This window comes from Aquarana catesbeiana, linkage group LG02, assembly GCF_042186555.1.
Source record: "Aquarana catesbeiana isolate 2022-GZ linkage group LG02, ASM4218655v1, whole genome shotgun sequence".
NCBI lineage: Eukaryota > Metazoa > Chordata > Amphibia > Anura > Ranidae > Aquarana > Aquarana catesbeiana.
The window spans coordinates 653,035,838-653,053,443 of NC_133325.1; the positions used below are offsets into that span (position 1 = coordinate 653,035,838).

The 17,606-nt window shown below is 41.7% G+C and overlaps 1 protein-coding gene across 9 annotated transcripts in view; it reads right to left on the reverse strand.

Moving 5' to 3' along the window:
* TSPOAP1 (TSPO associated protein 1) overlaps positions 1 to 16,686 on the reverse strand; it is a 381,255-nt gene extending 364,569 nt beyond the window's left edge. For all 9 annotated transcript variants that reach the window (XM_073616534.1, XM_073616531.1, XM_073616535.1 and 6 more), the window contains exon 1: positions 15,637 to 16,686. In XM_073616534.1, coding sequence (XP_073472635.1) covers positions 15,637 to 16,275 — 639 coding nt within the window. In that variant the 5' untranslated portion in view covers positions 16,276 to 16,686. The remainder of the gene's footprint in view (positions 1 to 15,636) is intronic.
* Between the last annotated feature and the right edge of the window lie 920 nt (positions 16,687 to 17,606).

Here is a 17,606-nt window from a genome sequence, read left to right on the forward strand (position 1 = left end):
GCTGGAAGGTTTGATGTATACAAAGTGGAGGAGGTCCAGGTAATGTGTAAGTTAATAGTGATGCCACTCCTGATAGGAAAGGATCTACCTGAATTTTGGTACCCTGAGATTTATGGACACTATGTAGATACACAAAACATGACTCATGATCTAAGTCTATGTGCTAAAACTAATAAGGGAGTAGTCTGTGGAAGAAGTTCTCCAGTCTATGAACCTTGCTTATTGAAACATCAATCTAACATATGTAAGTTTCAGAGATTACCAGTAGGTGTAGGAAACAGATTTATGGAGATAGGACCACAACATATTTGTTTAGTCACAAATGATCAGAAAGCTATGGAATATAGTGAGATGAACCACTGAAGGCTCAAAAGGTTGCCTTCAAACGGTTGCCAACATCCCGGATTAGTATAGAGAAATAAGACCCTTAACTTAGGGAACTTATATACCCCCAGTGTAATGGGACTTTATAGGCGAACCATACGATTAAACTTAGATAAAAGGTATTTTATTTATTTGAAACGAGCATAAAAACAAGATACATTGGATATAAATCTTAGAGGTGTTTACTTATACAATAGAGTTTGCTTTCATATAACAATTTTGTATACTTCCATCAATGATAAGATATTTTCTCTAAAGGCCTGACATGTTTCAAGACGATGTCCCTTCTTCAGAGGCGCATTGCAGAGAGAAAAATCGCATAGGTAGGAGATACATTCAGTGAGAAGTTGTTCAAAAATGAAAGATATATGCACAAGTATGCACAGGCATCCAGTTTTGGATGGAGCAACAGATTGTATCTTTTAAATTAAAAAAGAACACTGGCTGTCGGCTGACCAGCCAGTGTGAGATAATGGTTATCCCACGGCTTCAGGAATGACCTCGCAAAGGCCCCCAAGTAGAAGGACAGCCCGGGAGGGTCCCAGATTAGCCTTTTTAGGAGCAAAGCATAAGCGGCTGAAGCACAGACGCTTTGTAGCCTGTATGATAAGATAAGATAGATAAAATACCTTTTATCTAAGTTTAATCGTATGGTTCGCCTATAAAGTCCCATTACACTGGGGGTATATAAGTTCCCTAAGTTAAGGGTCTTATTTCTCTATAGGAAGCTATGGAAAGTTTAAATAAAATGGACCCCTTTTCAGGATGCGTAAAGAATGTTAAAATGCTTAAATGGCAAAATGACACTTTCCTTTTTGAACCAGATGCACATAGAATATTTAATCTAGAATGGACGGTAGATAATCTTACTGATACTACTCCTTTTATAATATCATTAGAGCCCTTACGGCAAATCTTAAATGAGTCAGAAATACTTAGAAAACACATAGAGACACAAGAACATACCCTTCAAAATAATCTAATATCTGCAGTTATAGATAAAGGGAAATTAATACATTTATCCTCACAAATAAGAGATGAAACACATCATTGGTATGATGTATTTGCTGGATGGTCACCCACTGCTACGGCAATTCTTAATTGGATGCTCAATCCGATACTTATTCTAATTTTAGCTTTTGTACTGCTTACCGTGATAAACTGTTGCTTATATAGGAAGATTAAGGCACGAACAGACAGAATGGAAAGAGAAAGGTATTAGGAACTCTTATGACAAAAAGGGTAACTTGACATCACCCCTTTTCTATTCTCTTTGCTTATAAGATGCAGGTATGGATTTGAGGGATAAGGGTAAATAGAGAAGACTTATCCTCCTCTGACAACCCACGGTCAGGGATAGTACTCTTTGAAGTATCGGCTGTTCACTTGTTTGCAAGGACCCAGAATCGTGGAGGGGATGATGTCAAAGGAGGAAATTGATAAGGTTGGAAATAATGGAGTAGAGTTCTACTTAAGTTGTTTTTCATTTCTCTGCATTATGTGTACGTGTCAGCATATGTTGCAAGACTAGCTTAAGGTTTTCCAGATGAAAGTCCAGCATGATGTATGTTGAAATATACTGCTTGTTACCTTATATGGAAATTTGCTGAAACATATGTTTCTGTAACCAGCTTATAAATGCTTCAAATAAAGCAGGTCAGTTCAGTACGGGACCTTTTAATGCTCGGAACTGATATACAGATACTCCTGATTCTGTGTCTTACTTCTTTGAGAGCTAAATTTGGCAAAGCAATATAAACTAGAGGCAATTCAGTTGAGAATTGCACTTAACAGCATGGAGTTCACCAGAGTTTCACAGAAAACTCAAACTGTATGCAAACAGTTTGCTGAAGACAAGCAAACTAAGGAGATGGATTACTGGAACCATGTCCTGTGGTCTGACGAGACCAAGATAAACTTATTTGGTTCAGATGGTGTCAAGTGTGTGTGGATATACAAGTTTGGGACTTTAAATTAGGCCCACATAGACATGAGCCTCCATCCCGGTAATTGGCGAAAAAAAAGGAGAATTTGGGACTTTAAATTAGGCATGCATACCAATGGTCGGTGCAATAAACACAATTTTTTTTTCTGTATATTTTGTTGCATCACTGCTATGGTATGTCATCAGTAACTGTTATACTATGATACAATACGGTTTTATGCATTTTTGATATAATCCAATAAAGATTGGTTCAATATGTAATTATCCTATTTGTGTATGTATATAAAAATTGTGTTCATTGCACCGACCATTGGTATGCATGCCTCATTTAAAGTCCCAAATTCTCCCCCTTTTTTCGCCAGTTACCGGGATGGAGGCTCATGTCTATGTGTCCTTAGTCTGCTTGTCTTCAGCAAACTGTTTGCGGGCTTTCTTGTGCATCATCTTTAGAAGAGGCTTCCTTCTGGGACGACAGCCATGCAGACCAATTTGATGCAGTGTGCGGCGTATGGTCTGAGCAATGACAGGCTGACAACCCCCCCACCCCTTCAACCTGTGCAGCAATGCTGGCAGCACTTGAACATCTATTTCCCAAAGACAACCTCTGGATATGACACCGAGCACGTGCACTCAACTTCTTTGGTTGACCATGGCCATGCCTGTTCTGAGTGGAACCTGTCCTGTTAAACCTCGGTATGGTCTTGGCCACCATGCTGCAGCTCAGTTTCAGGGTCTTGGCAATCTTCTTATAGCCTAGGTCATCTTTATGTAGCGCAACAATTTTTTTTTCAGATCCTCAGAGAGTTCTTTGCCATGAGGTGCCATGTTGAACTTCCAGTGGCCAGTATGAGAGAGTGGGAGCGATAACACCAAATTTAACACACCTGCTCCCCATTCACACCTGAGGCCTTGTAACACTAAAGTGTCACATGACACCAGGGAAGGAAAATGGCTAATTGGGCCTAATTTGCACATTTTCACTTAGGGGTGTACTCACTTTTATTGCCAGCAGTTTAGACAATAATTGCTGTGTGTTAAGTTATTTTGAGGGGACGGCAAATTTAAATTTATACAAGCTGTACACTCACTACTTTACATTGTAGCAAAGTGTAATTTCTTCAGTGTTGTCACATAAAAAGATATAATAAAATATTTACAAAAATGTGAGAGGTGTACTCACTTTTGTGAGATATGGTATATTGATAAATATATTTTTGCAACATAATATACATCACAATAAAAAAAAATCAGTTCCAATGTCTGATTTTGAGATTAAATGTATATTTACAAAAAAAGCGTTCAATCTCTTTGCTTCCCCTGGTAAATAAATGTCAGTACATTGATCCAAATCCAAGGCAGGTTTTTTGTACAATATACATTATTCAGTGTGTAGCCAGGTGCTGGACTACAGACATGGAGGACACTTTCTGCTATGTTGACTGTTGCTGCACTATCCCCTCTAGCCAGCAGAGGGAGAACACTAGCCAGAAAAGCCTATGGATTCCAATGAAGAACACTGGGGATGATGGGAATTAAAATCAAGGACAGCAGTCCTGGAATGAGATTCATGGATTCTTTCAAATTCCCAAGAGCACCCTGAGGCAGTGGGTGAGTGGTGGAATAGCATTTTACCAAACTACTGTTGTTCCGTTAGAATCAGCGACCCATTAGATTAGGTAACTGAAGTAATATTCCATCAGCTGCACATGCGTCCACCGCTACCAGCTTTGCTCATTTGACAGAACACATTCAGGGTAATTTTAGCAATAAAGTGAGCGTATATAAATCAGTATAGTATGTTGACATCTGTGATGCTGTTTGGATGTTACAATTTGAAAGAAGCTTGACGCCAACAGTAGGAAGGTGGCGGAGGCCATGCTGGTACACCCCGCACTGCTCAGCACTAAACCTTTAGGCTTTCAAAATGTAACATCCAAACAGCATCACAGATGATAATACACTATATTTATGTATATACGCTTACTTTATTGCTAGAATTACTGTCAAATTTAAACGTAGCTGGGTGTAGTAAGATTTCCGCTGCCTTCTTCTGACTGCAGGTGTTCTGTCAGATGAGCAAACCTGGTAGCAGTGGATGCACGCACAGCTGAAAAAACATCACTTCTGTTATCTAATCTCTAGTCGCCGATTCTGACAGAACACTGTACACGCTGCTTCCTCTTTGCAGCACGGAAGCCAAAGTTGGTCCTGGTGTACATGGATTAACATTGAGGCGTGTGACTAGAGCCTGAGACCTGGGGATGGGGACACCCGGGCTGCCCATCACAAATTGCAGTGATCACATCTGCAGCGCTGCTGCAGAGAGAATGAAGTACTTTCCACTGGTGATCACCGCAGTCATTCTGTGGAGAGACCGAGGGGCCCCTTCTACAGTGAAAATTCACCACTGCATCGTAAGGACTGGTGAGAGGGCTGACTGCCCATTGTTCACACTGCTAGCAGGGACTGAGTTACAGGAGGCAGGACATCAGTATAATGCACCTATCCCACACCTTTACTGCATGCTGGTTTATTAAAACTGTTAAGTGCACACATTCTTCTTAAAGGGCCCCAACAATAGCCAGGAGGAAGACTATGACAAAAAACTGGCCCTCCTGTAAAACCGCCCAGCAAGTCCCTTTTTTTCCCTTCTCCCATTTTCTTAATTTCTATGGACAGTGCCTACCCAGTCGCTTTAGGCTTACCAAATCCACCATTAGTGCACACCGGCAGTATAGTCCCAGCAATTTGTTAGCTCAAGCTTCATTGCTGCTTACTGTTGCACTTCAGGTGGCACTGCTACGGTTTATCTGACCTGGGCATTACGCATAATTTTATGCTTAGCCCTTACTTCTACGGTTTATCTGACCTGGGCATTACGCATAATTTTATGCTTAGCCCTTACTTCTACGGTTTATCTGACCTGGGCGTTACGCATAATTTTATGCTTAGCCCTTACTGCTAACCACTTTGTATGCTGAACTGTGTTACCACAATTGCCAATTACTTCAGAATATGGTCACCAGCGATTGCATAAAGTAATAATCTTCGCATGAAAAAAAGTACCTAAGCCCTTCTATTATTATGTATCAGTTTTAATGTACTGAGTTTGGCAATGTCATTTCCTTAAAGGTCTTCTTTATTGGAATGCAGGAACACTCTGGGGTTGATTTACTAAAATTGGAGTGCTAAATCTGGTGCAGCTGTGCATGGTAGCCAGCTTCTAACTTTAGCTTAGGTGGACACACAGAGCTGTGACTCAGCTCGGGTGCCCCATAGCAAGCTGCTTGCTGTGGGGGCACTCGACAGGAGGGAGGTCCAGGAGCAGCAAAGAGGGACCCGAGAAGAGGAGGATCCAGGCTGCTCTGTGCAAAACCAACTGCACAGAGGAGGCAAGTATAACGTTTTGTTTTTTTTTGTTTTTTTTTTTTTAAATAACAAACACGAGACTTTACAATCACTTTAAGCTTTGATAAAAAAAAAAAAAAAAAAAAGAAAAACAGAAGCCGATTGGTTTCTATTAGGATTGTTCCGATACCACTTTTTAAGACCAATGCTTTTTTTCCAAGTACTCGCCGATGACCGATACTTTTTTTTATGTCATGTTGTGACAGTTTTCAAAGACAAATTACAAGCGCAAAGTGTCCACTGTTTAACTAATTCTATACAGGGCACTTTCACCCCCTTCCTGCTCAAGCCAATTTTCAGTTTTCAGTGCTATCACACTTTGAATGACAATTGCACACTGTGCAGTCATGCTACACCGTACCCAAATTAATTTTTTTTTTCACATAAATAGAGCTTCTATTTATTTAATCACTGCTGGGTTTTTTGGGCTAAAAAATAAATAAATAAAAAGTGTTCGTTTCTAATCAGAAAATTTTGTAAATAAGTACGTTTTCACCTTCAATGATGTGTGCTAGTGAGGCTGCACTGATGAGGAGACACTAATAAGCAGCACTGATAGGATTAGGTGGCACCGATGAGGCGGTACTGATGAGGAGCCACTAATATGCAGCACTGAACTAATGTGGTACTGATAAGCACTGCGATACTGATAGGTGGCACCGATGAGGAGGCACTAAGATGCAGCACTGATACAGTGAGGGGAAAAAAGTATTTGATACCCTACTGATTTTGTACGTTTGTCCACTGAAAATGAAATGATCGGTCTATAATTTTAATGGTAGGTTTATTTTAACAATGATAGACAAAACAACAACAATATCCAGAAAAACGCATTTCAAAAAAGTTATAAATTGACTTGCATTTTAAAGAGTGTTCTAAGTATTTGACCCCTTCGCAAAACATGACTTCGTACTTGGTGGCAAAACCCTTGTTGGCAATCACAGAGGTGAGACGTTTCTTGTAGTTGGTCACCAGGTTTGCACACATCTCAGGAGGGATTTTGTCCCACTTCTCTTTCCAGATCCTCTCCAAGTTATTAAGGCATTAAGGCTTCAAGGCCGACGTTTGGTAACTCGAACCTTCAGCTCCCTCCACATATTTTCTATGGTATTAAGGTCTGGAGACTGGCTAGGCCACACCAGGTCCTTAATGTGCTTCTTCATGAGCCACTCCTTTGTTGCCTTGGCCGTGTGTTTTGGGTAGCTGTCATGCTGGAATACCCATCCACGAACCATTTTCAATGCCCTGGCTGAAGGAAGGTGGTTCTCACCAAGATTTGACAGTACATGGCCCCATCCATCATCCTTTTGATGCAGTGAAGTTGTCTTGTCCCCTTAGCACAAAAACACCCCCAGAGCATAATGTTTCCGCCTCCATGTTTGACTGTGGGGATGGTGTTCTGGGGTCATAGGCAGCATTCCTCCTCCTCCAAACACGGGGAGTTGAGTTGATGCTAAAGAACTCAATTTTGATCTAATCTGACCACAACACTTTCACTCAGTTCTCCTCTGAATCATTCAGATGTTCATTAGCAAACTTCAGACGGGCCGGTACATGTGCTTTCTTGAGCAGGGGGACCTTGTGAGCGCTGCAGGATTTTAGTCCTTCACGACGTAGTGTTACCAATTGTTTTCTTTGCGACTATGGTCCCAGCTGCCTTGAGATCATTGACAAGATTCTCACGTGTAATTCTGAGCTGTGTAGATCTACAATCTTGTCCCTGACATCCTTGGACAGCTCTTTGGTCTTGGCCATGGTGGAGAGATTGGAAAGTGATTGTTTCTGTGGACAGGTGTCTTTTATACAGGTAACAAGCTGAGATTAGGAGCACTCCCTTTAAAAAAGTGCTCCTAATCTCAGCTTGTTACCTGTATAGAAGAAACCCGGGAGCCAGAAATCTTGCTGATTGATAGGGGATCAAATCCTTATTTCACTCATTAAAATGCAAATCAACTTTTTTGAAATGCGTTTTTCTGGATATTTGTGTTGCTATTCTGTCTCTCACTGTTAAAATAAACCTACAAAAAATATGTGAAAAGTTGCGCTACAAGTGAGTCAAAGTTAGAGTACAAATCAGCAGCTAGCATCAACAACGTGATAAGTTGCTTAAGAAGAAAAAGGAAATATAAAATGCAGTGCTTTTGGAACCTCGGCCCCCCCAGGATCACCTATGGGAGTGGACGTTCAACTGGTGAGTCAAAAATGGTGAAAATAGTGGTATGCAAATAAACACAGAGTAATATGTGCATAAATACTGACAAGAAGACTTGTGTGCAACATAAATGCATGAGAAAATCATATGTGCAAGTGATATACAAACTAAAAATAAAAAAAAAAATAAATCTATGGTAAAAAAAAGAGCACATCTAAGAGCTCCTCTGTGTGGTGCTGTATAGTCTATAAAGATGTTTTTTCTGGGGTTGACAAATATGAGGAAGCAGACTTCTCCATGCTGTATCTACAGGTGTGTATATGGGACAACAGAGGGAAAGGATACTCTTACCCTAAAGTGTGGACACACACGCTGTACGGCGGTGGGTCAAACAAGCATTAAACAGTCGTTTCCAACCGGGACCTTTGTGGTACAATGTTGTGTACCTGCGTCCACATCAAACAGGATGGATGATGGATACCTCACCCTGGGGAAAACCGCTGGCAGGTATCCTCAAACTGGATTAGGCTGACAAGAGTTTGTAGTCCTCACACCGACATCCAATCAGCAGCATAAATCATGAAAAAAAAGATGGAAAGAAAAGGGCCTCCACATAGTGCAGATGAATCCAAGGCAAAAAAAAATGTATTTAATCGATAAAAAAGCAAAAAACAAAAAATAAAAACGTACAGACCATCAATCACGATGCGTACATGGAGTGATCACAAAATATAAAAAGAACAGCGTGGTATAAAAAGCGCAACAGGCTATAAACCCAACATGTTTCGAATGAGAGTTCTCCTAGCAGCTTGTTTAAAGTGTCAATCTGCACTACTATTAAGATCGGTGTGTAACATTTCCAAACTGGAGCTGAAGGGCACTTTAAAAGCTTAGAGAAAGCTGCTTGAAGTTTACAAAAAGCTTGCAGAAAATTTCATAAAAGCTTGCTATTTACACTGCTCTTTTACAAGCTGAATCCCATGTGAAGCAGGACTTACTACATGTTGCCATTACAATCCCCAGGAGATACAGGAGGCCACTGGTGATTCAGGTCCTCCCAGCTTCCAATCCTAATCAAAATATCACTTTTGGGTGCATGGTATATTGCCAACTTTTTTTTCTTTCCTTTAACTACCAGTTGAATTGTATACAATCATTAAAAACTGTAGGTAAACCTGAAGCCTCAAGGGGGCTTAACTTATCGGACTTTACTTTATCTACACTTGCAGATCCCAGGCAGCAAGACACTTCTTGTTCAGGCATCCACGGCTACAGCTACCTCAAGGTCACCTCCTCCCCCCTCCAACTTCCAGGATCACACGGCTCTCCACCCCGAAGGACCTTTACAGACTGCAGCGGCTCCTACATACCCACTGGAGACAGGCACATCTGACAGCCAAATACCACCGCAAAGGAAAATATAATATACATTCTTAGACACCTGGACGTGGACTGGTATGGAACTTGGAATAATCAATTATCCATCACAGGACATACCCTCCTACTAGCCACTCCTTCCCATGTACACATGTCGGCCTACCGGCCCATACAGACTGTGCTCCTGTTCTCCTGGCTCTGATGAAGAGGTTACCCTCGAAACGCGTCAGCCTTTTTTAAATACCTGCCTTAACATGGGCATACCCCAATTTTAACTTTTTAGTGCCTATTTTGTTACCTGTTTTTATGCAACGTAGTATTTGTATGATTCAATATTCATATGTTTGTATTCCTTATACATGATTAAACCATACATGTCTTGATGTAAGCGTCTGATCACGCGCCTTCCATCCACCTCCTACCAAACAGTCTTTCCCAGACCACCCCTGGTCAGTTAAGGCAGCGGGACACGCTCTATCATCTCTTCTAGTCCTTCCACTTTCTACAATACTACCCTTTCCTTACAACAAACGGCCTCAAAAGCGCAGGAGTATTTCTCACCATACCTTGTCTACCCTAATTATAAGCACATGATTAGAGCCAGAGGCTTTAATTGGCATCAAAAAGGGTGGGCCAAGCAGTTGTGTAACATTAGCGGATAATATTCGCTAATGTCTTCCTGTTTCTCCTTACAACCAATCAGGAAGCGGGTCCTGAGACCCAATTGGCCAGGAGTCATAAGACCCGATTGGCCCCAGGTCCTAAGTCCTGATTGGCTGGGAGAAGTGAGCGCTTGGACTCGGGAGGAGATGCAGAGGGGGAAGCTGCGACCTGAATGGGGTAAGTGCAGGGTCTGGCGGGGGGCCTGGCGGGTGACGGGCAAGCGATGCAGCGATTGAGTGATGGGGGAAGCAGGGATCGATCGATCGCTGGCGGGAGGGTGGTGGTTTGGTTGGCTGGCTGGCTGACTGGCTGTGGAGGCTGCGGGCCACCGCCACCCCCACCCCAAGAAAATTGAACACCAGCCACCATTGCTCTGTATTCAAATTATTCAGAGAATGCCCTTTTCAGTTCTACGCCTCCTTGCCCAATGTATCAATAATATGTAGGCAAGGATCCTAATTGTTGGTTGTTTCCAAAAGTAAAGTCATCTAGTAAGCCAGTAGGTGGATAAACATGTCCTATAAATAAAGTGAATCTAAGGTTGAAGCCGGACAACAGGAGTTAGTTGTTCAGGTATAAATGTATTCCAAAATAATACAGTCAATACGCTTCAGGGGTCACAAAGTACCCCCTTCATGAGATTATATTCAACCCATAGGTGCTTTCTTTTTTTTTTTTCTTTGCCACTACTATTCCTTTATACTGGCTTTTAAAATGTACAAATTCAGCAATTTAGATGAAAGGTTTAGCACTGGGAAACACTTTTTGAAAGATGATGCATTTTATATACAACCATATAGATAGATCAGAACAAAATAAGGGACAGATGAGGGGGGAAAAGGGACAGAGGGACTTTGTTCCAGATCAGGGACAGTTGCGAGTTATGGTAATATATGCTGGACTGAATACAAAGTATAATGGTTTGTACCCCAGCAAGTAATGAAGCACAAAGTTCTGTCAGCCGCTGGTTTATGCAGCTGTATACATCATTCCAACTATAATTCCTATAGCAATCGGATACCCCCAGGATTACAGCACTACCCTTCTATTTTTAAGAGGTCACATGATGACATTGCTGACAGGGCACATTCACACCAGCAAGCCACACTGAACACAGGGCTGCAGGTGTGAGCTGGGAGGAAGCTGTGCTGATGCACTAGTTTACCTTTTTTTGTGGCCAATTACTGCTAATCACAACAGCACATACTGAATTAATGGATTTCATTCATAAAAAAATTGTTGTTTAGAACAGCGATATTCACTGTTCTAAGCAATCATAGCATGTAAAAAAATAAAAATCCTGATCACCTCCCCAGAGTAGTACAGTGTTACGATGGTAACACTGCAGTGCTCTGGTCACAGTATTTGAAAAAACATTTTTTTTTTTTTTTTAATTTCTTCATTTTCTAAAAAATTTGGACAAAAAAAATTACAACTTCAAAAAACTCGTCATGCCTCTTACTAAATACCTTGGACTTTCTAAAAGGGGTCATTTGGAGGGTATACGTACTGTCCCGGCATTTTCGGGCCTCAAGAAATGAGATGGATTTTCATAAATACAGTATCTCACAAAAGTGAGTACACCCCTTACATTTTTGTAAATATTTTATTATATCTTTTTATGTGACAACACTGAAGAAATGACACCTTGCTACAAGTAGCGAGTTTACAGCTTGTATAACAGTGTAAATATGCTGCCCCCTCAAAATAACCCACACAGCCATTTGGCCACCTTCACACTAAGGCACTGGCCAAGTTGACGGTAAAATGCTGCTAGTTTTAGTGTCGTTTTAGCTGCACTTAACCCCCGCTAGCGGCCGAAAAAGGGTTAAAAGCGGCCGCAAAGCGCTGCTGCTGCAACGCTTTGCAGGCGCTTCGACAACGCTGGTCATTGATTTCAATGGCAGGGGTGGTTTAAGAGCGGTGTGTACACTGCTCCGGCACCGCCCCAAAGATGCTGCTTGCAGGAATTTTTTTCCTGTCCTGAAAGCGCACCGCCCCAGTGTGAAAGTACTCGGCTTTCACACTGGGGATGCAGAAGAGGCAGTTTACAGGCGCTTTTCAGTCTGTAAAACGCCTCAGTGTGAAAGTGGCCTTAATGTCTAAACCGCTGGCAACAAATGTGAGTACACCCCTAAGTGAAAATGTCCAAATTGGGCCAAAAAGTGTCAATATTTTGTGTTGTCACCATTATTTTCCAGCATTGCCTTAACCCTCTTGGGCATGGCGTTCACCAGAGCTTCTCAGGTTGCCACTGGAGTCCCCTCCACTTAGTGGCGGTGCGTCCATAAAGGGCGCAGGTGCGCCGCCCGCTCTCTCCTGTCACCTCTCTCTCGCCATAGATTCATGCATTGCATGAATCCATCTATGGTCGCCACTGCCGCCCCCTATTTAGGTGTCTGACCCCTTGTCGGGCACTGGGCACCTGAATTACAGTGGCGTTTTTTTTCTGGAAGAGCCTGATTGGAGCCGTGGGCTCTAATAGGCATCCTGTTTAGAGGCTTCCAAAATGGTAAAACAGCGGGCGCAATGCTGTGCGTCCGCTGTTTACTCAGTGTTAGGAAAGCGAATAAAATCGCTTTCCTAATACTGACCCGCCTCCCAGCCAATCAGGTGCTCGGGTCTGGTTACCTGTCACCTGATTGGCTGAAACAACAGGCGCTGTGATTGGACGCCTGATAGAGAGGAGCGGAGACATTGAGGAGCATGGACGTGGAGGACCGTGACCCGCTGTGAGACAGGCAAGTCCCGATTCCCAGACAATGCACACTGGCATGGCAGCATTTGATGGGGCACAGTAGCGGCAATTGATGGGCACACTGGCAGCAATTGATGGGCACAGTGGCTGCAATTGATGTTTATTTTTTTCAGTTTGTTTGCGCCCCCCCAAAAAAATTTTGAGCACCAGCCGCCACTGCTTCCACTCCTCCATGATGACATCACGGAGCTGGTGAATGTTCGAGACCTTGCGCTCCTCCACCTTCCGTTTGAGGATGCCCCAAAGATGCTCAATAGGGTTTAGGTCTGGAGACATGCTTGGCCAGTCCATCACCATTACCCTCAGCTTCTTTAGCATGGCAGTGGTGGTCTTGGAGGTGTGTTTGGGGTCGTTATGTTGGAATACTGCCCCGCGGCCATGTCTCTGAAGGGTGGGGATCATGCTCTGCTTCAGTATGTCACAGTACATGTTAGCATTCATGGTTACCTCAATGAAGACAACCTCTGGATATGACACTGAGCACGTGCACCCACGAGGCCTGTTCTGAGTGTAACTGGTCCTGTTAAACCGCTGTATGGTCTTGGCCACCGTGCTGAAACTCAGTTTCAGGGTCTTGGCAATCTTCTTATAGCCTAGGCCATCTTGTTGTAGAGCAACAATTCTTTTTTTCAGATCCTCAGAGAGATCTTTGCCATGAGGTGCCATGTTGAAATTCCAGTGACCAGTATGAGAGAGAGAGCGATAACACCAAATTTACAACACCTGCTCCCCATTCACACCTGAGACCTTGTAACACTAACGAGTCACAGGACACTGGGGAGAGAAAATGGCTAATTGGGCCCAATTTGGACATTTTCACTTAAGGGTGTACTCAGTTTTGATAAAAAATTTCATTTGGGCACAGTGTTGCATGATTGCACCATTGCCATTCAAATTGTGACAGCGCTGAAAGCTTAAAATTGGCCTGGGCAGGAAGAGGGTGAAAGTGTCCAGTTTTGAAATGGTTAAACAAGCTTTTTGTCTAATCTTGTGTTGGGACTTAGCACAGTCCAAAAGCACCTGGTTTGAACAAGCCCTGTGAGGTTGATCTAGTGAACTTTCTTTTTCATGCCATTTCTTTAAGCACAGATTGCTACAAAAAGCCTGCAGGTGATAAGGCTGTCATACACAATAGCATACACATGGACATGACTGTCTGTTGGAAATTACAATTCACAGCCAAAGACTAAGGCCTCATGCACACTGGAAATTATAATAAAGTTATAAAAACGTCAGTAGCTTTGTAGTGAGCTTTTCAACTTTTTTCAATGTTTTTGCAATAGTGTTTATTAGTGTTTTTCCACGTTAGTGTTTTAGCGTTTTTTTTTTTTTGTTTTTTTGTTTTTTTTAAGAAAAAACTTTTTTTTTTTTTTTTCCAATGGATCAAAAACGTTAAACACTGGTGAGCGACGTTTTTGAGCATTTATCAACGTTTATCAGCGCTAGAGTGTCTTTACAGCTGAAAAAAGTCTCTCAGAACCCACTAGTTTTGTTTTTTTTTTTACTGCTTGAAAACGCCACTGCCCAAAACTGCTGATAACAGCCTTAGTTTGCATGGACACATAGGATAACATGATGGAGCGTTTAATGACTGTAGAAAAAAACGTCTACAGCCAAAAACAGCTGCTGTAAGAATGTCAAAAAACATCCAGTGTGCATGAGGCCTAAGGCTCAAGTTAAAATTTTCACCTCACACATGCCACAGTAGAGACCATCTCATGACTGAGTGTATCATCTGCTGCAGTGATCATCATCACATACACTATCCATTGTGATGGGGGAAGGAGTCGTTTTTGAAGATGGGTGACATGAAAAGTACCTACGTGGAAGAAAGGGAAATGTGACAATATCCCTTCATAGAACTCTCCTATATTGTAAGTATTCTACTAATGAAAATGGAACCCAAGAGTGAAATCTCTATTGTATGAGGTGTGATGGCCAAAGAAATATACTTAACAGATATCACATACTAAATAAATACAACCCTGCAAAAAAAAAAAAAAAAAAAAAATATAAGAGATAGATTTGAACAAAAGATTCATAATATAGAGGAAATGGCCTACACATACAGTATTACTCATGGGTGTAAATTTAGGTAAAGCATGTTAAGATGAAGCATTTATCACATTGTAACAGTTATAGTTCAGATGATTTAAACATCTGCATAAATATACAGGCTGTACAGATAACAACGTATTCTTGCACTATGACATGGCAAATTAGTAGAATGCCGACACAACTGTAAGATGGGTTGCAGGTACCCCCCCCAAAAAAAGGACATACAAAATGTATTGACTAACCCATAAGGAATAACAAACCAAAAGATATTTTCTATGTAGGTACATGCAAATGTAGTATTAAAGAGTGAGGTATGAGACACTCGTAGGTCTTTCAAAGAGATACAGGAGGCCGAGAAGCACCAACAGGTAAAGCTAGTATTTTGGGTGTTGTAAATATGTATTGTATATATGGAAGCCTTATCAGGACCTGAATACACACATCTATGTTTCCACTGCACAGATTGGTAACTAAAATTGCAGGGATGCTAGAGGTTGCTGAACTATTTTTTTTAATGGAGCAGGACATTATTTGTGTATATATTATATACACACACTCGGGCTATATACATGATTACACACATACACCAGCATGGGTCAAGTTTTTTTTGCTTTTCCACTAAGCTGCAGCCAACATGAAAATACATGGCAATGATTGCCTACACAGCAAAGAAGGATGTGAAAACTTGTAATGATCTTGCTGGGCATAAGAACACAAACTGCTCTCTAAATAGCACATGCAACCCTGTCCAGTGAGGAGCAGAGAGCTCTCCATGGTACTGATGGTAACGAGCACGGATCCCATGTCAGATAAATGGTACGCTAATTATGATATCCAGAAAATGATGGAGGACACAAGTTTTTAGAGTATAATGAAGCAAGCCATTCCTACCGTGCAATGTGTATTACACTTTTCTTCATTCTCACACACAGTGTGTACTGGGTTTATTGAGGAATCACTGCTACCCGGCCTAATCCCATTTTCTAGAGGGCAGACGGGCATTTCCTGCTCAGCTGTTGGTACGGAAACCGATGTAATGCCCTGAAGCTTAGTCCTAGGCAAACTGGTGACAGAGACATCCAAGCTTGCAGAAATAGCAGACACATTTCCTATTTCCTTGTCAACCAAGATAACACTCTTATAGATGTCAACTGGAGTGACCGTGGGCTCCATCAGTGGATCTTTATTAGGAAGTACTGCTCCTTTCAATGCTACATCCAAATGCTCCACGTCCATCAGCTGTTCCACTGGAAGAGCATCGTCTTTCACCAGCACCTCAGGATGCTCCACATCCATCAGTGATGCCGATGGTACCTCACAAGACGAGAACATCACAAGTGGAACCACGCGGTTCGACAATTCCTTAGCAGCAGTGGCGTCACACTCCTGGCTCTGGATAGCACCAGCCAATAACGGACTGTGCATGAAACTGCATGTTGCTACTGCTTCCAAAACCCATGACTCCTCTGAAGGCTCGCTGGCAGTCTGCGTGATACTGTGCTGTCCATCAGCACTCATACACAGCATCATGCAGATGGATGCTCATTGATATTCTCCAAGATATTGAAAAAAAAAAAAAAAGTAATCAAAAACCCTTGAAAGAGTGGAGCCCCGATTTTACTGAAATGGGTAAAAGCTGCATATTCATTAGATGAATGATTGCCTGGAAGTCTGCTCTGCTTGGGAAGAAGGTATAAACTGCAGTGCTCCTTGACAGAACATAGCTTAGATATAGCCAATCCATATTCTTCAAAAAGGAAGGAAGGCTGGAAGCATCTTGTACGAATGGTTTAAGCTTGTCATTTCTCCAGCATGATTATTTTCTTCATTTCAGATGTCTCGATTAGCTCTTCTCTAGGGCTTGCTGATGGTCACAAGCAATCTGAGGGAGCTCTGCTTAAAGTTAACTGCATCCTACCTCTGCTAGCTTTTGAAGTCATCAATATTAATAGAGGAGTTAAACCTACCAGATTTGTATTGCAAGCACTGGGCAACCAATGAAAGGAGAGACAGATGGTTGCCATGGAAACTGTGCTAGAATGGAGTGTTTGCTGCCTAATGATGAAAGGTTAGGGTGCTGCTACACAGACATGTCTTAAATGAACCCGAACAAGCTTTGTCCCTAGACAAGAATGACAGTAAACAATCATGTAAGGAAAAGATCATCTGTTTATAATCCACCCACCATTCATTAAAAAAAAAATAAAACACGCTTTCCAGAATATCACGTATAACAGGCATTAAGGAAACTGCATCAGCAAGGAAACATGGGACTGCTTATGATGGTCACAAAAATCGTTTTGGCTCAAGAGTGCTCATTTCCAGATCGCTTTCATCTACCTTCTCACAATATGCATGCACTCAATGAAATGCTACACGGCTGTACATACTTGCTTTATAATGCAACCTTGTATTTACATTATACATGTGCCTACTGTTCCAGTATATGTGTACACACACATTATACAGTATATCTCTACATCTATATAAATATACATTTATACGTTATATATCTACACAAACTATATACATATATTCTATATATCTACAGTATATCTATATACACACACACACACACACACACACACACACACACACACTAGAAAGGTTTATCCAACATTTCCTACATGCTGCCTTTTATGCTTTATTATCTATTAACTGAACCCTTGCTTATATTTTTCCCTGCAATCATACATATTACAGGAAACACCAGCCTAAGGCATACTCACATCAGCACTGTGAAGCCTGTGTTAATATACACTTAGAGCACATTTCTGAATGCATATACAGTATCTCACGAAAGTGAGTACACGCCTCACGTTTTTGTAAATATTTTATTATATATTTTCATGTGACAACAC